Source organism: Conger conger, chromosome 13 (genome assembly GCF_963514075.1).
Source record: "Conger conger chromosome 13, fConCon1.1, whole genome shotgun sequence".
Taxonomy (NCBI): Eukaryota; Metazoa; Chordata; class Actinopteri; order Anguilliformes; family Congridae; genus Conger; species Conger conger.
In genome coordinates, this window is record NC_083772.1 from 12,576,173 (window position 1) to 12,601,576 (window position 25,404).

The 25,404-nt window shown below is 43.1% G+C and overlaps 1 protein-coding gene across 1 annotated transcript in view; it reads right to left on the reverse strand.

Annotated features, from left to right (window-relative positions):
- The window catches only part of LOC133108584 (sphingosine-1-phosphate transporter SPNS2-like), a 48,371-nt gene extending 28,879 nt beyond the window's left edge, over positions 1–19,492 (reverse strand). The window contains exons 1-2 of the mRNA XM_061218182.1: positions 19,254–19,492; positions 903–968 (exon numbers count right to left, since the gene is read on the reverse strand). Coding sequence (XP_061074166.1) covers positions 903–968; positions 19,254–19,485 — 298 coding nt within the window. The 5' untranslated portion in view covers positions 19,486–19,492. The remainder of the gene's footprint in view (positions 1–902; positions 969–19,253) is intronic.
- Between the last annotated feature and the right edge of the window lie 5,912 nt (positions 19,493–25,404).

The window sequence follows — 25,404 nt, forward strand, 5'->3', positions numbered from 1 at the left end:
TTTTGCATACTTCATGAAATTTCTCACCAAAAACTTCTGTTAGATAATTTTCAGGAAAGAATTATCACTGATTTGTTTGATAGTCCTGAATTAAATATGTTAAGAAGAGCTTGCGGCTTGTGGTGCAACCCAGCAATAATAAGAAATCAGCTCTTTGGTAAAATGAATTAACATAGAAAGTAAAGTCAGCAGATAAAAAATACTCATTATTTCTGCAATCATACTTTCATATCCAAAGGACAGATTCACCATCATCAGACTGCAGAAGAAGATTATATGGCTTTCTGCTGCCACATAGACTAAGGGCTGATATCACAGTAAATGCTGAATGGGACACATTGGTTCACCAATGGGATGCAATTTAGGTCAAACTCTTCTGTTAATATTATTGCTGAATAAAGACATAGCCTCTTTGTCTAATATGAACTTTGAATAAACCCTATGCCCTACAAAAAGGTGAAATAAGGGACAGAAAAACGATTGATCTGTTTTATGGTATGCCGTATTCCCTTTGCTGATCAAGAAGCCCTTTCTTTTTGTTGAAAATCCTGCCTCTAAATAACACAGACACGCCACATTTCCTGTAGATCCTTGGCTGCGGATCTTTCACTCCGACAGGCGATTATGCTGATGTGTGCATCGGCGAAACGGAGGAAGCATTCTATAGCGGCGTCCTCTCCCAATACACTGTGAGCGGAGCCACCCAAGCGTGCTTAATGCTGTCAATCACGCCGGCCGAGGGAAGAGGCCAGAATCGCTGACATGCTCCTCCTCTCTGCCATCCTCTGCAGTCGGCCGGGCTGAACAGGGGAGCCAGCCACAGACACAAGGCCCACGGTGGGGCACGGGCACGCGGCAGTGAAACGAAGACCCGTTATGAGATGAAGACCTCGCCACTGTACCTGTTTGCAGCAGTCCCGCCTCGCTGTCCGTCACTGTGAAATGCTTCTGGATGTCGAGCAGAACGCCTGCAGAGGGGAATAAAATGAGAGGAAACGGTTCTGTTATCAGCGTCATTGCTTGTGACTCCGACATGGTGTGAGAGTTATCACAGATGCAGTGCTGAGTGGGTCTGCTGGGTCCGTGCGGTGCCATGAGAGCTACAAGTCATTTATTGAGGAAAAGACCAAGGTGCACTTCAAAGGGAGACGGTCATTTTCAGCTGGTGATTCATGTCTGGCTCTGAGTCGACTGCTCACACTCTGTACCAGCACACTGCTGCTTAGGAATCAGCAGCTCATGTATGCTTCAGCAAGAATACTTGCCTTTAAAACATTTTTTTTTAATCCCAACTGTTATTTTTTGCCAGTGGTGCGGAGGGGGAGGCGTTGGGGATGTTGTTTGGGAGGTGAGTTAGGATGATTCCAAGAGCCCTGACTTACTGGGGCACTAAAACAATATGGCAAATGGTTGACATTTATATAGCACTTTTATCCAAAGCACTGTAGAATTGATGCTTCCCATTCCCATTCACACACACTCACGCGCCAACGGCGATTGGCTGCCATGTAAGGCACCAACCAGCTCGTCATTTTGGGGTTAGGTGTCTTACTCAGGGACACTTTGACACAGCCCGGGTGGGATTGAACCAGCAAGTACGAGTGCTCTTACCGCCTGACCCAATGTCACCCCATGTATACATGAGAGAATATGAGAAGATGGGCTTTTCTGGGCTGGTGAGACCCACTGTGAGAGCTTTTCATGGGGCAGAAATCCCCTGGCGGCTCCCCTGCCTTCTGCAGTCCTCTCTGTGTTTGTTCATTAATAAAATTTGATTGACAGGGCATTCTGAAATGCTGTGCGGGGTTCCCCCGCTGGGGTTTTGGCACTTATGATTTTGATAGATCTTCCAGGCTGGAAATTGCTTTAAGTAAAACATTAATATTTTAAAGGATTCTGCTTGTGTTTTACTGCAATGCAATAAAGCTGACAGCGCGATGCCTAGTTTCTTCTTCGGAAATAATGACAGCCATATTTTACTTATTCACTATCCGTATTATAACTTTTCAATGATTCTTCTCCTGAAGCCAGTTCATAGTTTTTCTCTCTCTCTCTCTCTCTCTCTCTCTTTTTTACAGTTTCCACTCGACTTCACAGCCTATTTACAGTAAAATGCTCTCTGGGCTGACATAAACTCCATTAAGAGACCCTGGCCATCGCAGCTCTGCTCTGCATGCTGCAGTGAGCGCTCTGCGCTAGCAGAACAAATGTTGCTGAGCGGTGCGCGATCGCAGTGCAGTCAATCTCACACATTTCACTCCGGCCGAGTCGCGCATTGCCATTACCCAACAAGGCCAGAGCCACAACACGCTGCTGTGCTGTACTCTTCGTTTAAAAATGTAAGTGTGTCGTGTATGAAACGTACGCATTTATTCCGTTCAGTGTAATCGGTTGTTCGTTGCGGAGCAGAACAATGTGGTAACATTTTGATTTTTGAGAATTATTTCATGGCTGCGGTTGAACTGGAGGCATCGAGCGTTATCAATGACTCAGTTACATATTATCAATGAGCTTATCTACTGTATATCATATTGCAATGCTTTGATTGGTTCACACTAGTCAGGGATTGACAACATAATGTATGGTAGCTCTTCAACTATGAGATTCATGAAATGTCAACTTGCCATCACAAATTATTAATGCTCACAATATAGTTAAATAAATATAGTAACTGAGAGAGATCAAGTGGATCTTTTCCATGCACACACTTTGAAGAGACAAGAGATTGGAATGGCCCACATTTTGGATATGGGGCACATTTCGGATCTACAAGGCCACGCACTCATAATGCTGAACACTTCCAATGCAAATGTATGTTTAAATGCCCTTTGTTGATTTAATCAGACAGACATGTGAATCCCATTCCAGTAGTATATGTATTTTGGTTTTTGAAGGTGACATAGGTCTAATAATTCAAGAAGATAATTGCCATTTGACTTTTGCAGACAACCAAAATATGACTGCTCTAACTTTATATTTGTCCACAATTAACAACCATGTTTTTCACAGAGATGAGGTTGTGACATTTCATTTCACAGTCAATTAAAAAATATACAAAGAGTCAAAAATAGGTTAATATGCAAATTAGAAACATCACCACCAGCTAATAATAGAAAAATACCTTTTCTCCCTTCTTGCATGCTAAATGTGCCCTACAGTGCTGCGTTTTTTCTAATTAACTCTGTTAATTTGATAAATCGTTAAAAAACAGTGGCATATTTAGCCAAATTTGTGTACGCTACAAAATGTGTATTTTCCCAGGTTTGCCATCTTGGTGTGCTTGAAAATTGAGGCACAGGTACACTGGGTTGGGAACTATTGAAACATCCCTTATTTTAATTGCAGACATTGTTTCAACATGCTACTACGGACTATTTGCTTTGCCATCAGTACAGATGAAGCCACAATATGAGAGAATCTAGAACCTAGAACGCTAGAAAATAAGGAAAACAAGTAAAAACAGATGTAGTAAACAAGTTTCCCCACATGAGAGGCCTTAAGCCAGATGTTGCACTAAAACAAATTTGCCTCTTCAGTAGCAGTCCATAAAAACAATTCATACCTACTTACATGGCCAGCTAAAAATCTATAGCACCAGTATACTTGTAGCAGGAACCTCATCGGTCACACATTACAGACCAAAATACTGTTATGCCGGGGGGAACAGAGGAACCAGAAGCAGACGGGGGTGCAGAAAAATGGCGATTTAATATCAAAAGGGGCAGACAGAGCAGAGTCGAAAAACATGCCAGGGTCAAAACCAGGGGGTCCGTCTAAAAAGGCAGAGGTACAAAAATCCAAAAAGCAAAGAAGAGTCCAGGGAAGCAGGCAGGGGTCAAAACCAGAAAACCAAATAAACTAGGGCAAGGGCAAGGGCAAGGGCAAGGGCAAGGGCAACAAGGAGGCTAGAACTGGGGGACGGAATCAAGAACCAGAACAGAAACATGACAAGGGGAACAGAAACAGTACAAGATGAACTAGCAACGTGCGACTGAAAAGGACAGGTATAAATACACAGGGAAATGAGACAAACTAGGCAGGGCATGGGAGTGAGGGCGGTCTAACAAATGAACATCAGGTGAAACACATGAAAGGGTAATAGGACAATAACGAGGGGGAAAACGAAAACACGGACTGGATTCACAAAGACACACATGTAAAACAAACGGCTCTGGACTAGAGAGTAGACAATGCATAGATTGAAGACGTAGTGATAGTTAAGAGACAGGTGCAAACTCGCTGAAACAAACGAGTAATAAGGGATAGCATAGGAAGGCGGAGTTATAGAACAGCGCAGAAATGCTAAGAGATGCGTTAGTGAGTTAGTAACGTGAATATTTCTAAACTACCCAATAAAAGTGATTGTTAGTTAGTTAGTTAGACAGACAGTAAGTGTATCAATCGGATTAGTACTGTACAAAACCTAGATTAGTAGTGGTTAGTAAGAATAGTGCTTTACAACATTTAACTACCAAGACAAAGCAGGAAGTAAAAAACGCGAGTGAGGAATTAATTGGAAACCTGAAAATACCTGAATAGTGGGGCGCTCAGACAGGAGAGTGACTCGACTGGAAAACATTCAGACGCAGACATAACAGGGGAGGACAAGACTAATGAAAATAAACAGAACCAGACATGAAATATAAAAAATAATAAATTACAAGAATAAATAATACTAAACAATGATACACTAACACACAGAACACAGGAACATAACAAATACAGATCCAGATCCCATTTGCAAGAAAAAAGGAATAGACTAGAGCAGTAGTATCCAACCCTGTTCCTGGAGATCTAGCATCCAAGTTTTCAGTCCAACCCAAATTTGGCACAAATCACTCTGCTAATTAGCAGCTCAACAAGATCATTAGCTGTTGAATGAGGTGTGCTTTGTGAGGGTTGGTATGAAAACCTGTAACCAAAACTGAGGCATTCCAACGCATACGTACAAAACGTTTTTGTCTCTGTGCTCAATTAATATTGTTAATGTTACATCATAACCCTAAACATAACCTCTGTTGCTACAATTATTTTGCCGTTTGCTCAAAGATTATGTGTAAATACATCTATTATTTATTATATCTAGATATTTTATATCTATTATATTTCTCCTTACAATTACACAATGTTGTGGGGTGCCGCTTATCTAGGATCTTATCTAAGTCGGAAAACCTACAGGATGTAAATCTCAAGGAACAGGGTTTGTTATCACTGCACTAAAACCTTTAGATGTGGCAGTCTGGTACAATGGTACAGAAATGGGATTTGTAACCTGAGATTGCATGTCCAACCCCAGGCAGAGCATAATTATTGTACCCTTGACCAGGGTGATTAACCTGAACTGCTTCAATATATTTCCAGCTGTATAAATACATACTCTATTAAAATGAAAGCTGTCCCAGTTGCTCTTGATACTGCCTTCATTTTCCACCCTTGAGCATTAGTAGCATCATTACTGCCTTCTCTCATGTTGGGCTTTGAACTGTATTTGTAGCGCAACACAAAACAAATGCAGCTTGGAAACCGCTTAGCAGTTGCAGGGAATGTGCAGCAAGAGAACGTTTAAGGAGAAAGGAGCAGAGCATATTCATTAGTTCAACAGCCTCGCCCATGTTCTGCAACGTACGGAGCAGCATGCAGGGGTCCACCTCTTTCAGAGTGCTTGGCTCAAGGGGGCAGGTTTAAACCATTGTGTGAAAAAGAATCAGGCTCCGGCCTCATTAAGAACAATGACCGCTCCCGTCCGGAGGATTGTCACTCAGAACGGCCCGTAATCCCAGAGTGAATGAGACGCTGAGGGCCTCACCTTGTAGCGTGCGGCTTAGCGGGGTAATTACACCTCCACGAGGGGATCAGAGTGCCCACTCATCCAGCGCCCACCCTGACGGGCTCTCGCTTGTCACGAGGCTCTGGCGTGAGTGAGAGGCAGGGTGCTGGATGTGTTTTCTCCAGAGGTGGATTTAAGCCCGGGGGGGGGGGGTCATTCCGCTCCTGGGCTGTAGTCGCTCCGTGGCAGTTCTGACATCTATAGTCTGCCTTGGCAGGATATGACCGAGAGCCGTTGTGTCATTGAGATCCGGCCAAATTTGGCGTGCCATGTACCGGTGAAATTTGCTGTGTATATCCACGTATCAAGATGGTGGATTAAGAGCAGGATGCGAATGTCCTCTGGAGAACATAGAGCAAAGCTGTGACAAACTTCATCACAACCAACCTAACAAATGTTGTCATTTCTCAGAACTGTGTGCTTTCAGCAAGTGAACAAAAAATTCAGGACAAGACTGCAGATAGATGTTGGCTGTCACTTAAACGGCATTCCTGACAGTCATGAATTTAGGTTCCCCTGCAACTGTAAAACTTTCCTTTTAGGGACTGTCAAGCAGTTTGTCCTGCTAAGGGACTGGTTTTCAGTGTAGTGCCATGCCCTACAGTCTGACTAACACTATGTTCCCCATTTCACTGCACAAGAGTGATTCCTCCGGTCTATCGATTGTCTGCAGTCTATGCAGGAAGTAGACACTAACAGTATGCACTTTGTTGGATGAAATGTCGGAAACATAATGTGACTGGCCTATAAATACATCCGGGCATTTTAAATTGAGGCGGAAAAGGTGCAAGAAACCCAGTTGAAGAAGACTCCATCTGTGCCATTGAGATTAAGCATTTCAACAGACACACATGCCTGAGTTAGCGTGAATAAATTCCGCAAAGAGCGTGTTGAAGTGATGCAACATCCCAGATCCAGTGACACAGTGTTGAGAGGAAGGACTCCCCTGCCTGTCTTCGGCTCTGAAAGGTGGCATGTCGCAATACAGCCGGGGGCCCACAGCTGCGACGGGCGAAATATGCAGAACGTGGGCTTTGACTCCAGCAGCACTTAAGCCATGAGCTGGATGAGACAGAGTGCTCTTACACATCACGTTAATAACAAGGCCAGTTGCTTTGTAAAGCCGCTTAACAACGAGCATTGCCAGATGGTGTGATGCGATGTGTGAACGCTGTAATCTTTCTTCAGCTGTTGTCGCACTTCTAAAGATATCTCCCATTAATGAGGAACGGGCCTCTACTCTTAACTTCCGCTGCTTCTAGTCCCAAATCTAGCCCTTTCGGAGTTTTGGTACCTTTCAAACATCTCTGCAGTTTCTCTTGGGTAAATATCTGCTCTCTGGTTCTTATTGTTTGCCTGCACTTTTTGTGGGTGGGTACGAAAATGCAGTAGAACTCAATTCCGCACCAGTGTTCGGCCCCCACTGGGGTAATGCATGGCAGCCATTTTGAAGCTCTCACAACATGTCAGCTGGGGAGGGGTGCAAACCCACATCTCATCCATGAACAGCACTCAGTAACCAGCAGCTGTGCACAATGGAAGGGTATCACATGACACGGGACGGGTGAGGCCGTCAGGGGGCAGAGGAGCAAGGCGGCCATGAAAGGGTGGGAGGCGTGGGGGCGTGGTTTTGGCAGGTCCCAGGAAAGGTGCACTGCTCTGGGGAGGCAGCAGTCCCACCGTGCCCCTCGTCTGCCCGGCTGAAGTAATGATCAGCTGGGGAGTCTGAGGGCGAGGCCCCAGATGGGGCTCTGTGAGGGCCCCCGTGGGACTACCCACCCCCAGTAGAACAGGGCTTTGGTCATGGCAAAGCACGCTATAATGTGTGGAGTTACAACAGGCAGTATCTTTTGGGCGTCCTTCTGTATATTAACCAATGCCCAAACCTGACCTGTGGTTCGGGCGCGTTGGGGACACCAGGTCGTAAGACAGCATGGAGAGTGAGGGGGTTTTATTTCCCCAAAAAGGGCCCCACAGTCAGAGCTTCGCCTTATATTTCTATTTCAAAGCACTAGAACTAAAACCAACACAAGGGGTCAAAGCTGAGTGCCAAAAGAAAGAAGTTGCGGAGTTTGACTGAGCTCAGCAGTATTGAACAAGATTTCAAAAAGCCCTGGCGAAGGTATATAGACGGCAACATAATACAAGAATGAAGAACAGACACAAATGGCTACATAAAAAAATATCAATATTTCATAGCATATTCACAAACTAAATTGTAGTTTCTGTATTTGTCGCAGTTGCGCTGTTGCCTCAGAGTACATGTAAGAGCGCTGTTTTATTAATAACGCATGCGATGCCTCGGGGTGTTGCCACTTCTCACCAATGGCTGGACCACATCACCAGGCTGATAAACATTTCACCCGTCAGAGAGATCTGCACCACAGCGCACAGACGCTGCATATAGAGCATCAATAATGAATCGGGCATTATCTGCATGTCATCAGACGCGTGCGTTATCACAGACGTCTAATCCCAGCCTCTGCTGGAGTTGTCCTCGGGAGCAGCTGGGATACGGCTGATTGCGGATAGCGGTTTCGCTCGCTCAGAGCACGTCATCACGAACCCCAGGTCCGGATTCGATCAACATGTCCTCAGCTTTGACTTGCAATTAAATACGCGTTTGTGTGTCTTCTTCACAGATACATTTCGCTAAGTTTATCCATCCATCTATCCATTATCTAACCCGCTTATTCCTGGTCGTTGCACAGGGGCATATCCCAGCATGCATTGTGTGAGGGGCAGGAATACACCACGGTCAATCCTTGCCAAGTTCAGCGCAGACCAATAGCATGAAAAATGCTCTCACTTGCTCTCAAATGTCTCACTTGCATTTAACTGTAAATTAAGTTGTAAGTTAAAATGTTACAATTCAATGTAGATAATAGATAGTGTGATAATCGCAAAGTGCTCTGTCGTGCAATAACAATAATAATAATAATTAGTACACATTATGGTGAATGGGGAAGTTCACTTCAACCACCACAAGTGTGTGAATCCAACCTGGTTAATGCATGGCAGCCATTTTGTACAACAATTCACACAATACGTAAGCTGGGGTGAAGTGGGAACAAATTATATATTGGGTGGCCATACTGAGGGAGCTGGGTTTGGAACTTAGCCACTGGGGAACACCCTGTTCTTTTGAGATACATGCCAGGGGATCTATAAAGACCACAGTCAGTCAGGACCTCGGTTTAGAGGTCTCTCTGAAAACGGGAGCGGTCCTGGGCAGAGGGGCCCCAGACGGCGCCTGTCTCAAAGTTTTGCGCGCGTCCTCCGGGAACGGGAGCGCTGTATCAAAGAGGAAGCGCAGCCAGGCGGGATGCTGGCTGAGCTTCACAAGCTACGCCTCAGCAAACCGCCAACACCTGTCTGGCGCCGGGGAACAGCCGCGCCAGCCGCCGCCCTGGCGCTCCGTACATCAGCAGTGCTGCTCAGACCGCTCTCACACACCGCGCGCCCACCGAGCACTTTATTAGCAACATTACTTTATTACACCTACTTACTCATGCGATTATCTCATCAGCCAATCGCGTGGCATTATCTCACGGCATCGTGCAGATATGGGTCAGGAGCTTCAGTTAATGTTCACATCCACCGACGGAATGGGGAAGAAATTTAATCTAAGTGACTTTGACTGTGGAATGATTGTTGGTGGCAGACAGGGTGGTTTGAGTATCTCAGAAACTGCTGATCTCCTGGGATTTTCACGCACAATAGTCTCTAGAGCAGGGGTCTCCAACCCTGGTCCTGGAGAGCTACTGGGTCTGCTGGTTTTTGTTTTCACCTTAAAATCAGCACCTGTTGAGACCCAGGTAACCAGGTGAGGAGAGTTAATTAATTAAATTAGAGCAGTTGATTATAGTTAATTGCAGGGTAAGAACGAAAACCAGCAGACCCAGTAGCTCTCCAGGACCAGGGTTGGAGACCACTGCTCTAGAGTTTGCAGAGAATGGAGCAAAAAACACAAAAAATCCAGTGAGCAGCAGTTCTGTAGACAGAAATGCCTTATTAGTGAGAGACATCTGAGGAGAAGGGCCAGACTGGTCAAAGCAGACAGGAAGGTGACAGTAAAGTAAATAACCTCTACCTTAGTCCTCCCTCCTGATTTCCCCCGCCCCTCCTTTCTGATATCCCTATCCTTGTCTAACCCCCCCCCAAAAAAAAAAGAAAAATAAATAAATAAATATATTGCACTTATGATGACGACTATATGTTTAGAACAGCATTCCATGTGTATTTTCCTAGTTCTGGATGTGATGCTTTGACTTGTGGTAGAACCTATGCACTTGTAAGTCACTTTGGATGAAAAGCGTCGGCCAAATGACAAAAATGTAAATGTAAATGTAAATAACCACACATTATGCAGAAGAGCATCTCTGAACACACAACACATAATAACCCTAAGTGGATAGGCTACAGCAGTAGGAGTAAAAAAACTAAGTCTAATACATACCTAATAAAGTGCTCGGTGAGTGTATATAACATGGTACTGTATGGTAAAGAAGCACTGTGATTACGATGCGCAGTCTTACATGTGGCTCCTGTTCCCCCATCCTGTGCACATGTGGGCATACACTTTCAATGGTCAGCAGAACTGTCTTACTCCCATTGCCAAAACTGCACATAGTACCTCATTAGCTTAATTGGGCTTAATGACACATGTGTGTACTGTGTGTGTGTTTCTGCATGTGGGAGGAGATGTGCGTGTGTGTGGGTGGGTGTATGTGCACGTGCGGGTGTGCAGTGAGCTTCCTTAATTACCTGGGACCAATGTGTCCCTGTCACAAAAACTTAAAATAGATTGTGAATTATATCCACCCTTCCCTTGCTCACGGCACCGAACACAGCTCTCTCCGATCTCAACTTCTATGATTTAATTTAGACACTCTCCGTTCTCTGTCAGCCCAAGGAAAAGGGAAGAATCGATATGAGCTGCAGATGCACAGTGGACCGTGCTCCAGCACTTTTCAATTCAGGGAGGAGGGAGGACCGGGGGGGAGGGGGAAATGAGCATGTGGTGCATAAGTCCATCTCCTTATGGGGACCAAGAGGGGGGGGGGAGCCATGCAAATGCTTTTAAGCACCTGCACTGATGACTAATTTTAAAATTCAGCTATGACTTATATAAAAGGGGGTGGTGGTGGTGGTGGTGGTGGGAACAGCACCTGTTACCCATCCACCAACACAAAGGTTTCCAATACCAACACCACCTCCACATCCTGTAGGTGCTTCACTGTGACTAATTACAATGAACACACACAAATTCAACCTGCAGAACACACACACACAGACATCTGTCTGTCTGTCTTTTATCACTGTGACTAATAACACTGAATGCGCACACACACACACAAGGCTTACAGGACACACACACACACACACACACACACACAAACGTTCAGAGACATCTCCCTGTCTGTCTCTTGTAAGCTAGAGCACATATGTAGAGTTCTCTGCATACCCTGACACACAGTGCTGCAGGGAGCCACCCGGGGTCAGGTGTTTCGGCGTTGGTAAAGACGGAACCCCTGCTCCTTCTGTGTATCTTCCCCCTCAAAGCTCGATTAATGAGCGCAGTGTGAGAAACACAGGACACTTGCTTTGTCTGGAAGTGAAGGTCCTGTCTGCGGGCTTTCCTCAAACGGCCTTTGTGTTCCCTCTGCGCGGGGAGTAACAGCGGCACACCACCTGCTCTGATTCACTAATGATGGGTGTACCATTGCATACCATTTCATCCACTTCCTACCGTGAAGGCTATTTTCTTCTTAAAGGGAGACCTTGCTGACGTCAAGCTTTTTGTATAACAGGAATTAATTATGGTTTTGTGATTCAGTACAGCATGTTTTTCAGTGGTTCTATATTACAAAAAGAAGAGAAAAACAAGTGGTGACTCAAGGCCAATGTAAGAGCGGAGATTATTTGTGTAGAACCTGAACTCTCCGGTGTCCGATGTGAGGAACAAAATTATCCTCACATAGGACACGATTTGTTCTCGACTTTTTCGCTACAATCAAGAGCTGCTAATGTAATGCTGAGCGATATTCTTGTTCATGATGACTCATCTCTGACACACACACACACACACACACTGACACACTCACATACACCCACAGTCACACACACAATCACACCCGCACACGCAAACGCAAACACACAAACACACATATATGCACACACACATACGCACACACACACACACACACACACAAATGAGCAGGTGTGCTTAGGCTCTTGACTTGATGAGCAGAGGATAACAGAAACTCATCAATGGCGGAATATGCACTGGGCTTATGAGTCAGCTCCATTGTCTTCATACACGGGAGATGAGGTCAGTGATGACCTGCACACGCGTGTTCCCGCCCTCTTCCTGTCTTACCTCACCAGTGAGGGCAGACTTAGGCACCAATCAAAGGCATACAACACCAAAGCAGTAACCATCGGCAGCCCCTTTCTGTCAGCCATTTCTCTGTGACTGAGAATGGACCACCCTGCATGCAGAGGAGCTGGTCCAATATTGCTGCCATGACAAATCAAACAACCTTTTTTTAGCCAAAATTACTTCTACTGTAAAACTTGCATCACTACTCCATGGTATGAGCATTGTAGCCTCCACAGCCCCAAATCCTCATCATTGCAAAGTGCAAACATCATGTTTGTTTTTTTACAATTGGTTATACCCATGTTCCAATACCGAGTACGTTTTTTCAAAACTCTTAACACAGGTAGCACAACAGCAGTCTGTGTGGACTAAGCTATGGATCATTTGTCATTGCTTTCACGCAAAATGCATTCAATGTCAATATCTTTCTCACTGTGTATCGACAGCGTGTTAAAATACTGTTTTCAAAACTGTTAAACTTGAGTTCAATACAATTGACCCAGACAGCAACTTGACATGTCCACCATAATACCATATTGAGATCTAAAAGTAAAAAAATAGATACGAGAATATAAGGTATAATATAGATGAGAAATTGTGGCCCAATCCAGAGGACCAGGTTGACTAGCATTGATGTACATACAGTATTTATCAATGAGTACATATACTACATTTACAGTATGTGTGTGTTTCTTCCTAATACGGTATTGGAATTGTTGTTTCAGTATCTTGTGTTTCCATTTTATGTTGCCATTTTGGAATTAGAGTACTACTGCATAAAACAAAACATATTGAGCAATATTTCTGCGTTATTGAAGCATTCCTTGAAAATATAATTTATTCCATTGCATACAAAGTACCTTTCTTATTTTGTATCAGAATCTTGAGTTGATTGATGTAGATGCTTCAAAGGAAAATGATGCCACCTCTTATTTGTGTTTTTTGTTCATTCTATATATTCCCAACCATTTACCATTTACCATTTAGTAGTAGTTGTTGTCGTAGTCGTAATAGTAATAGTAGTAGTAGTAGTTGTAGTAGTAGTGCCAGTAGTAGTAGTAATAGTGGTAGTAGTTGTAGTAATAGTAGTAGTGGCAGTAGTAGTAGCAATAGTAGTAGTAGTAGTAGTAGTAGTAGTAGTAGTAGTAGTTGTTGTAGTAGTGGCAGTAGTAGTAGTAATATATTTGAACATTGACATTTGACATTTTATGACAAATCCTCCTTGGGGATAAAAACTGAAGTCAGAGACTTTTCTCCTCTGTGGTCCCCGATAGGCACCCCATAGGTTTATATTTGTGAGGCATAAATGCCAGAAAAATGTTACTTGTTGAAATCTCAGCCAGGACAGCAGTAGCAGGAGATGCAATCAATAAATACATAAATGTATTTTCTTTCTATGTTTCCTGGCTAACATACATATCTGGTATTCATGGATGGCCTTTGCTACTGTTTTTCTTATTAAGTGTGTGTCACAGAATGGCAAGAACTCCCATATGGATGAAAAAACAAAGGGTAAAATGTAAGTCTTTATCTGGTTTGATTGTTGTTTTTATTGCTGAACCAGGGAATACATCTAAAGAAGCAACCTTTAGACCTGAAGCAATAAGAAATACTTCTTGGGGAATTGGACATCTATGTTGGCAGAGAAGGTCAGTGCCCGTATTTATCTCTTAGGTTTCGGACTGGAGCGACTTGTATGACCTAACTCGCGTAATTTAACTTGAAAACCCGCAGGGAAATTTTCTTGCCAGACAAAATTAAATAGACTTTAAATAGAAAGATGGTGTTTGCCTGTTTTTCACAAAGCAACACTAACCTCCACATATAGTAACCACAGACTTGTCTATTTGGGTGTACACAGACCACATTACTAACCTGCTGTTTGGTTTTTTGTTTGTTTGTTTTGTTTTCACTGTCAGTCCAGGGTGAATTAACTTGCGTATTTCAGAAATACAGAACACTTGTTCTATATGAATCAGCCTATAAATGTCAGTACTAGGGGTGGTGACTAGGCAGGGTTACCATTGTTCCTCTGCACAAATATGAGTGTAAGCAAGGAATATTTTGGGATGGGGTTATTTTAAAAATTACAGTAATTGCATTCACAGTGCATTGTAACCATATAGTAACCAGAATATAGTCCAGGAGAAACACTAGCTTTTTTCAATGTTTGCCAGAGTAATTATTCAATGGCAAGGACAAACATAACCACTTTGTTTTGCTGAAATATGAGAGGCTCATATACTGTATGAATGTTGACAACCATGGAAAAATGAGATGTTAGCACTCAAAAATTAATGAGCTTATGATATATAATATTATAATATTCTTACAAAAGCAGAATAGACGTCATGCAGACATCTCCACTATGCCTTCTACAGTTGGCAGGTTCACAGCTTGTGTTGTGACATCCATGGAGCCACAGATTCTGCTGTCCAGTGCATCACACTTTTACATGCTCTTTTCTCGGGGCTTGAAATCACAAACACGGAACCATCAAAGACTATTCATTCAATAAAGCACACATCTCCTGTCCCAACAGGAGAAATCTAATGATCAAGGGGAAAATGATGTCCCAATGCTTTTTTGTAGATCTGTACCTATTAGGAAAAGCCTTGTCAAATCTCTGAATGCATGCGCCATAATTAAATCTGTATTGGAGAAGACATCACACAAAAAAAGACTGGAAACTGTTGAAAGAGTCACAGATTCCACACATTTCCTGTATTCTGTTTCTCCTGCTTCTGTTCCCCTGGGCAGACTGTCAAGCACTGATCTCCCCTGTTTCTGAAAGACGCGCTAAAATATGCAGCTTGAAGTATGGAGTGAGATCTGCAGCCTAGATACAGCTAGCGAGATTCCGAGCGTTGTGCTTTCCGGGCTGTGGCAGGGAGACAGCGGCACAGATGGACGCTGGGCAGCCTCTGTTTTATCCCTCACAGTGTGCATGTTATTGGTTAGCTACGCAGCTGAGTGTAATCGCTGAGATGTTCCGGTTGATGTCGAACATCTGCCTCTTGTACGGCCAGCACTGAGAGGAGGCTGTGAATTCTGATGAAACCCCAGGGGGGCCTTTGCGATATGACACCAGAAAATGGAGAGATATTATTCACACGTACGCTTCTGAATGCTTCTGGGAATCAGAGGAATAAATGGGGTATTTGCAGAGTTCATGGAAGTCTTTTCCCCATTTTCAAATCGTTTGTTATGGATTCGCCCTACTCCATCTTTAGCAGTTTATGCCATGGCTCATGCTCTTTTTCAGGGTTCCAAAAAATTGTACAGAACACATGATTTGGCTCATCCCACTGATTCTGACAGAGCTGTGAAGCAAGCTCAAATCACCCTGAAGATCAGATGAAACATCAGAGCCAGATTAGGCTAGATTAGCAGGAGGGGAGAACTTGACTAATGCACACAGTTCCAGCAGATTACTGTAGACATTTGGACTTGCAGACTACTGACAAACTCTCTCTAAATGTGCCTGTTTAAATGCCTGTCACCTCACAGTAAGGCTAATGTCTATATTGGCTGTGTACTTTGTTACCCAGTCAATGCATTAGATCAAGAGACAAGAACTCAGGTGAGGTCTGCGGCTTCCTCCTACCCAAATGCACACAATGTAAGGATCCAATGGGGCTGGGGGGCCCTGGCGGAATGGCAGCGGATTGGCTGCAGCTCCCAGGATTGAGTCGCTAACCCCCCCCCCCTCCCCTGAGCAGGCTGGGAGAAATCCCCCTCCTCACGCATGAGCTCCATGCTGCTCAGAACAGCAGAGGACATGTGTAACAAGCGCTCGTTATCCACACAGGGGCGGAAGCAGGGTTTGGGGTGGGGTGGGGTTTGGGGGGGGATGGGGGGAGATGCGACAGGGATGACCCCTCTCTCTGCAGATGTGTAAGAGTGCCTAATTATCCTTCCGCCCGTGGCAGCAAGCCCCAACATCAGTCCGGCGCCCTCCTGCAGCAGTCAGGCAGGAACACCTTTCTCTGGTCTTCTGTGAACTGCTGACTTTGGCAAAAAGGCAGGACTGTCCTCTGCAGTGGACCCTGACCCCTCCTCCAACTGCTGTCCCATACATAATGTATAATGAAGAAGGTGTGTAAGAACCCCACTTCCATATTTGCTGCAGCCCCCTGACTCCGTCTTAAAAACAAGCATCTCTTCCCTTAAATGCAAAGCAAAGCCAGTACTGTGGGTGAAGTCTAGTTTATTGAATCATCATACAGACTGTTTTAACCGACGCCAACCAACATTGCATTGTGAATCTCGGAGAAGAAATAAATCCTCCCTGCAAGACGTGCTGTTGCTTTTCGATGATTTAGACAGAGCATACCTCAAACTGTATCTGAAACTGATGCAGAATGATGTAAACGCTTGCAATGCCATGGCAAAAAGAGACACTAACATATAAAATACACCTTCTAGCAAATCAAATAAATCTTGATTTATTGTCCTTCCAACGCTTTACATAAGTCAAAGACTGCATTACAGGACACAAAATGCTAAATTATACCCGCTGCAAAATGCAATAGCACACAATTATGAGGAGAAAAGAAAAATAAGACACAAAACAAGATAAATTAGATTCATTTACAGGTCTGTGAACAATGAAGGGCACACATCACAACAAGATTTCCTGTCCAAATAATATTCCTTTAGTGAGGAAGCAGCACATTATTAGGGGAAATGAAGAACAAATTCATTGAGCTGGTGAAAAATCTTTAAAATAGAGGAAAATGGGTAAAACTTGATTTGTTTTCGGCACACTTATTCAGCACAATGTGTACTGTACACATGGCATCTAAATAAATCATCATTTTGCACCTTTGTTTCAATATCACACACTACTTATCTCATAATGCTCAGATTACTACATCGTTGATCAACCAACACAGGCCAATCACAATTATCACCCCATGAAAGGTGGACTCCTTGAGGATGTGGGTGGGTGACATTGGTTAAAAGGGGAACAAATAGTTTAATCTTTGTGCTTGGTGTAGATACCCACATTTATGTACAAATGACTCCACCACAGGCTTGACCTGCAATGAACCTGACAGACACCACAGTCAAATACACTAGGCATACCCATACACCAAGTATTTAAAATATTCTATAGAGAAATCCCAAACAGTAGCATTAAGCTTCATCCAACATTTCACTAAATTAATCTATCATTTCTCAAGGTTAGTTATTCATTATTCTCTAAATCAAAAGAACTGTGAATAGTCAGAATCTATAAACTGGCCCAATCTACTTCTATGTCCATGGGCATATTACACAACATAGATACAACAAGAGTATCCTACACAAGCTGATATTCCCTCTTTCTAAATATCTCAAATACCAGATGCATTTGGGAATTGTGGTTCCATAGCTGTGTGGGCTTCGAACTAGTTATATTAACGCGCTTCCCTTGGCTCATATGCCAGCAACAATAAATAAATAAATAAAAATGTGAGAAAAAAACTCATGTATTATCCATGAAGGAGAACAATCATTTCAGCAGCCAGTGTGAGTGGGCAGGTGAGTGAGAGTGAAACTGTAATGAGTGCGTAAGAGGCAAGCCGTGCGTTGGCATGTGTTGTTCGGCCAGAAATCCTCTCACTCGCCGCTGCTGCTGAATTATGCCATAATTGTCACGTGTCAAAATACGGTTCTAATGTAACGACACTGTAGGCCAGCTGATTACATACTAGACAGTGATACTGGTACCATATATGGTAGTCAAACGAACTTTTCACTGGCCTCATAAAAAATTAATTGGCTAACTGCAGTAGTTTCTATGGAAACTACAACTCTTGGAGTTAAGGAGTTATTTTTCACCTCTTAGGGATAGTCAGATTTCAAGACTGCATTGGCCCAGGGTAGTCATTCGGGTTAAAAACATAATATCCATTATTAGGTATAATAACTTAATTAAATTGTAATTCATTCGTGAATTTATCTTGCGGAGCGACCATTAAATGATAAAACAAAACAAAAATGATACTATTACGAGTGACAAAAAAAAAAACCTTTTAAATGAATACAATTGATTTACCCCAACAGATGTCGATTTTTTGGACCTGCTGCTACGGGGGCGAGCTGTCCCGATGGAGGAGGTAGGCTTGAGCAGTTGGACAGGCAGACGAAATATTAAGTGTCGACAGAAATCCGCATACCTCCATGATACCTCCATGTCTATTAAAACATATGTTTAATACAGCAAGCTTAATTAATTCGAACATATACTGTACTGTCTTGTTACAGTAGCCTGCGAATGGCTATATATATTGGAAATAATTATAATCACGAGGTTATAAAAAGCTGCAAATGTTTTTTTAGTGGTGATAATTTAGCAAACATTAGGTCAATAGCAATATGTTGACCCTGAAATGAAAAACAGAGTGGATGTGATTTTATGGAGTGAACTGGTCTTACCCTAGACTGTCCCTACGTTCAGGCTAGTGATAGCCTATAACTCCATTGGATTCATTTGCAAAAATGAAAGCGGGTTCATATGCTAATGAAAATAATCGTCCTGCTTCTTTTTCATTTTTAATAAAAGCGCACGATTATTCTTAGAATTACAGAAATGTTCATTTTCATCATCATCATCATCATGTATGCTATTCGTTCGTGCAATAAAAGCAAATGATCCGCGGACATACTTTTTTTATGCGAGTCTGCCATGTATTGAGACACATGGTAGCCTACAAAGGCTTCTATTGTCTAGACTATAAAATATGTATAATGTTTTTCAAAGCGCTTATTTGCCTCTATTGAATCACATTTACAAAGAAGTAGCTTCTGATTAAGATGCTCTGTACAATATAGCTTATGTATAGTTAGTTATCTACTGTAGGGTCAATCGCGCCGTTGCCATCAACTCTGCTCTCTGTGAAACCATGCGGTCCTCTAGGTAAACTGAAACAAATGCTTTTCATATGTTCCACTCGGTATGTGAGTAAATACCAATCCTACTTGAGAAGCCCGAAATCACCTGTTTCCCCCTGGCCCAACGTCAAACGCGCGTATGTTACATCGCGGTCTTACCTGCTACGGTATATCTGTCCATGTAATTCAGAACGTTTCCAAAACTGAGTATCCCTGCAGCGGCTGCGGGAGATCTACATCTCAGAAGGGAGGCGCGGAATTTCTGCCCGGGTTTGCACGGGTGGAGATCGGCGTTCGGTTTTAGACCGGGGCTCATTGTGCCAGAGAGCGTGTGGACCAAGTCCGACTTGCCGCAGCTTTCCAGCTCGCACCCATCGCCCTCCACACACATCTTCTGGCACGACAGATCCAGCGCAACGAGAATTAACCGCAGAGCCACGGAACTGCAGTGATCCAAAGAATAACTGTAGAAAACGTGATATGAACTGAAACGTCGTTCTCCTATGGGTTCGAAGGCGTGGAGTTATCCTCGTTCATGTTACCAGCAGTGTGGTGACCGTCTCTACCGTTCCTTTACTATCGCCTCGCAATAGTGTATAACTGGGTGTGCCGGGCGATATAAACTCCTCCCTTACAATGCCAGTGGTACCTGATGTTTCGGGAATGCAGGGGATTGCAACTTAATAAACAACACAGTATCGGAGCATGAAATGGAAGTAAGTATCAATTGATCAACCATGCCAAGGCAATAACAACGTACTTTTTAAAGTATTAATTCCACGGAGAATAGCGAAGGAGGAGCGGTAGCCCAGATGTTTGCACATCGGTGTGTTTGGACTGTCCTATAAAAAGCTTCACTAAGAAAAAGAATGTGATTCAGCAATTAATTATAGATATTCTAAATCACTGGGCTATATGGCCAGCGTTTCCCCAAGTTTCTTCCCAAGTCCCACAATTAAACACAGCAGCAGTGCGCAGAAATAGTTTGTTTCCGTATACAAGAATGAGTCCAAATGGATCACGTTGCATCTTAAAATAAACCACTCTAAAGCACTGTCCAGCATGACGGGGAACGAATGAAATAGTACAAGTGTAGTCTATCTATCACAATTGAGCATATGGCGCAGTAATATTGATTGGTTTAATGGGTTTTTATCTAACTGCGAGCTTTTCATGTCCATTACTTTCCAACAGCACAGTACACTTTCAACAGTCTGCCATTCAATTAGAGTCATGTTTTTTTTTTTCCTGTTGAAGGTCATATGTTTGGCTGCGATTGCAACACCACAACAACCACTGCATCGCTCAACAAAACAGGCGATTCTGTTTTCCAAATAAAACAAGATGCCTTAAATATTCAAGATAGTCAAGTCTGAGTTGTAATTGCAATCGTCCGTTGCTTTTTTGCTTTTTTTTTTTTTTTTTTTTTTTTTTTTACAAATAAAACATGTTGGATCCACAGTTGAAGGGCCACCGCTCATGTAATAACACGGGTCATTTCAAATCATCCGGAATGAAACAGCAGTATCCATAAACACATAAGAACTGAACGAAACCTTGACCTACATGCCTTGAAGCACCAAGCACCAGGGAACTGAAATTTGACATTCAATCTCAGCGTTATACACCCACCTACGTTTCTGATATGTCTGTTCAAAAACATCTGGCGAACAGATTAGAGTGTGTGACCACACTGATAGATATTATTCTGGGTAAAACGTTTAGTTTTTGCAATACTACTACGGCGGTTTGTAATCTGTTTTCAACTGCAATCTGTTCATCTTTAATGCTTCCTGGAACTGAACTCCTGTCATTAACCTTTAGTCAATTGCATTTCGCGTTTGAAATGTTGGAATATTCAGCACCATGGACAGCACTTGCGGTGAGAAAGTAAGCAAGGTCGATGCTGGTCCTGGAAAGACGGCAGACACATTTTCCTGATTTCCATTTAAACGTTTTTTCGCCGCCTGTTGCCATTTGTAGTTATATGAATAAAATGATTGGTTAGCAATGATCTGTTCAGTCGCATATGGTGGACATCCATGTCCTTGGGCCAACGAACTACAGTGGACTGTGAATTGATCAACAACTGGAGGTATCAACAGTCATTGTCCATGAGTGTTAAATGATAAATCAGAAAGCCTTCCCTTTTTACTGAAGAGAGGGAAGTGGCTAGTCAAACTAGACAAAACGAGGTCACAGCACTGCTGTGATACAGTGTTTCTGCTTTTCTGCCTCCGTGGTGTCTGTTTTGATCTGAAAAGGTGTGGAGTTTTTATAAGAAGAGAAATATATGTCTGTGCAAGGAAAGGCAATGATTTGATTTGAAGCTCGAATGTGTCAGAGGGTTTCTTGATCTACTGCCTCTGCATGGCTGCTTGAGATATTTATATATTTTTTTATGAATCTGCAGAACAAAATCCTCTGTTCATGTGAGCACCACATTTTGTGATGCTGTGTTTGTGGTTTGTTTTATTGAATGCTCGAAAAAGGCATTACTTTTCTTAAACAATGCTGTCCAATGAATTATTAATCAGAACACCTACTATCTGTGGTATACACACTCACTACCAACCGATAAGAATTATACAAAACCTGGGTCACAGAAGGGTTTGTTGTTACCTAAGGGGGAAAAAACCCCAAGATACTTCAGTTGGGTTTACACATAATTACACCTTCATATTTTAACTATGTTCACTGCCGTAACTCTTTGAATGAAGCTTTGGATTGAAATCACACTGGCTGGAACCACAGGAGAAAACAACACGTGTTCAGGAAACGTGATTCATGGAAACAACATGCATGGATTTAATTGGAATCATTGAAAACACCAATCTGGTATCAAAGGCAGTACGGCTGCTCTCCTTGTATGGCTCGTCAGAAGCATTGAATACCTTTCATATTGTCCCAGTCCAGGGGGGGGGGGGGGGGGGGGGGGGGGGATCTGAGGCATGCAGTACGTTTAATATATAAAAACATAAATCTCCATTGGTCTGCTACCCTGCCTCTACAGTATGTTACCTGCCGGCTGGATAAGGGAAGGACAGTTTACAATGGACGCATCAAATCTCAGAAAAGCCTTGGTATAAAGTGGGAGGCCTCTAAAACCCAAAATTAGGTGCTGAAGTATAATATTTATGACTCAAGCAGACAGTAGCATCGGCATGCCTTTCCTCTGCAAGGGGATGGTGACTTTGAACAGAGTGTTCAGCACTGGCTGGGTTTCGGCTGGCCCAGCGCCTAGGCTCCGACCAATGGGGGAGGGGCACCCAGCGAGACAGGTTCAAGTTCACCCCACAGGAGCCAAACACATCTCAGGGTGTGACATTAGCTGGTCCACAGGCTACGTCCACGGGAAAATAAAGGTAAACCTTTAAAATACACAAACACAAACCAGATCTTGGATTGTCTACCAGATGTAATGTGCAGGTAAGTGGTTACATTTGGTCTGAATTTTGAGAGAGAGTCGGTTCTGTTTTTGTTCATTCACACTTGCTTGCTCGCTGCTTGCAGCTACCTATTACTATTTGCACCAGCTGTATCTCGTTGTTGTGTTACCATACAGTAACGGTGACTCTGATAATTCTTCAGTATTACACAAATAAAAAATTTTTATTCATGAGCAACGATCAACTGTTGGGGTATACAGCTAACACCAAATACAAAGGATTAAAGTACAAAATAACTAGTATGCGTGCAGCTCATGGAGTCGCCTCCTCTTGTGAGTTTTTTCCCGTCTTGTTTTTCCAGACCTTTTGGCAAGACACTTGCTTGCAGTGTTTTTCAGTCTATTGCATTTAGCCTTGGAATTGAATGTGCTCGGAGATGCCATGACCCAAAACCACATTTAAACTGGCGCACTTCCAAACAAATGACCACCGGACTGGTTTTATAGAAAAGATCGGAACCAAGCCAAGGAGCTAAACAGGTATAATGAACCCATAGAGCCCATGTCGCAATGCTGCTTGATTTCATTAAAGTTAAGTTCGCCAATGAACACTGCCACCCAGTGGTAGGTTTTATTCCACTCGGTGTTTTTATTTCATACGTAAAAGGAACGCGCTGATACGCATCATGCAATACTCCGTTATCCTATTCATGTTGGACAAGCTAAGTGACTAGGTCTCAAAATCAGCTCCATACATTAAAATCTAAGGATGGAAATTAATTGTAATAAAAGCCATCGTTTCACACCAGGTTCAATTATTTTAAATTCAGTTTAAAACTTGGACTCATGTACCATAAGCACATAAATTATTCTGAGAAATAGGCATCAGGGGGTGCTTTGGGGAAACGCAAATAGATTGTTATACATTTCAACCTGGATTAAAACCTAGATCTGTGGCACCGTTGACATATCATTAGACATGGTGGTATAACAACCATTGATGGAATACAAGTTAACCTGAATATGGATGCATAAGAATGTGAAAATTACTTAATAAAAACAACTGCAGTGATTTTCTTGTAAAATGGTGTGTGGGATTCGGCGTTAGTTTTCAGTATGAAAAATGTGACGTGGCAATAAAAAGAGTAAAGGAGAGCTTTCATTAGTTGTTTGGACCCTTTCATTGACCTTGTTCTGTTGTGTCTTGACTAGTGCAGGTATTGACTGAGAATCCAGCATTTAGGTGGGTCTTGTGTTGCCACTGACAGGTTTTCTTTCCTACAGTGCCGCAAGGCCATGGAATTGTTCCAGAAGTCATTCTGGCTCTAGTGTCACAGACTGTGGCATCACCAGTTGCCATAACTGTCAGGAGCACAAAGTGTTGATGGAGCACAAGCTCTACACAGTACCAATTGACAGTTGAAAGTGTTCTGCAGATGCAATCACATCAGACACTTGTAGTCAAGGATGTTACACGCTGCTTGGCGATAGATTGCTTTGGGTGTCAGAAAAGGAATATGATATAGCAGCCAGTCACTATTCAGAGCAAACCTCTTGTTACGTGATGAATATTGAGTCCTCTACATATACATTGCAGTCCATAAGTATTTGGGCAATTTTGTGTTGTTTGGTGCTGCCTGTACTGAAATTGGATTTCAAATGAAACAGTGAATGAGGTTCAATGATAGACTGGCATATTTAATTTGAGGTATTTCCATCCACATCAGATGATCCATGTAGACATTACAGTTCTCCCATTGCATAAGGGGCCAAAAGTGGGGAGGGGCCAAAAGTGGGGCTAATATTGGACAAATTGATATTATCCTAAATAAAGTAGTCATATTTAATATTTGGTTGCACTGGGTATTTCCCCTGGTGATGCTCTGCCAGGTGTGTACTGCAGCCATCTTCAGTTTCTGCTGTTTTGTTGTTGCTTTTTTTGTTTTGTTTTTCCTTCAGTCTGTAACATGTGAAAGGCATGCTCATTTGGATTCAGATTCAGGTGATTGACCAGATGAGATAATAAGCATGGGATCATGCTGTAGCATAGTGGTTAAGGTACATGACTGGGACCTGCAACATCGGTGGTTCGATTCCCGGTGTAGCCACATTAAGATCCGCACAGCCATTGGGCCCTTGAGCAAGGCCCTGAACCCTGCATTGCTCCGTTTGTGTGGGTGTGGTTTTACCTACATAGGTGGGGGGAGGGCCTTGGACAGGTGGACAGAGAGAGAGAGAGGGGGTTAGTTGGGTCGGGATATTTTCTGTTAACCGTACGCCACGTCATGTTTTCGTTTTGTTTGTTTGAATAAGTTTCATCACGTTTAATATTGTTTGACTTTGATCGTAATAAACACCATCAACTTTACATTACATTACATTACAGGCATTTGGCAGACACTCTTATCCAGAGCAACATAGAGTTGATTAGAACTAAGCAGGAGACAATCCTCCCCTGGAGCAATTCAGGTTAAGGGGCCTTACTCAAGGGCTGTGCAGCTGTGCGGATCTTATTGTGGCTACACTGGGATTAGAACCACCAACCCTGCGTGTCCCAGTCATTTACCTTAACCACTACGCTACAGGCCGCCCCTACTTTACTTTACTTTACTTTCGACTGGACATGAATTCAATGGAACGAGTGAGGCAGCAACGAGCCAACCTAAGCCTCTCGGCGACCTTTGTTTGATCAAAAAGTCGCTACAGTATTCTTCAGGCATCCAGTACAGTGGTCTTCTGTGATCGACCAGGTTGTTTGCTATTGCTGAGCTAAGCAGCGCGTTCTTGCTTCTTAACGATTAACCAAACAGTTGACACACCCAACTGTTTTGGCTATGTATCCGATTTGATTTATTCCAATTTTTCAGCCTCATGATTTACTGGCATTGAAACCTTTGTGTTCTTCTTGCTGAGAGACTACAA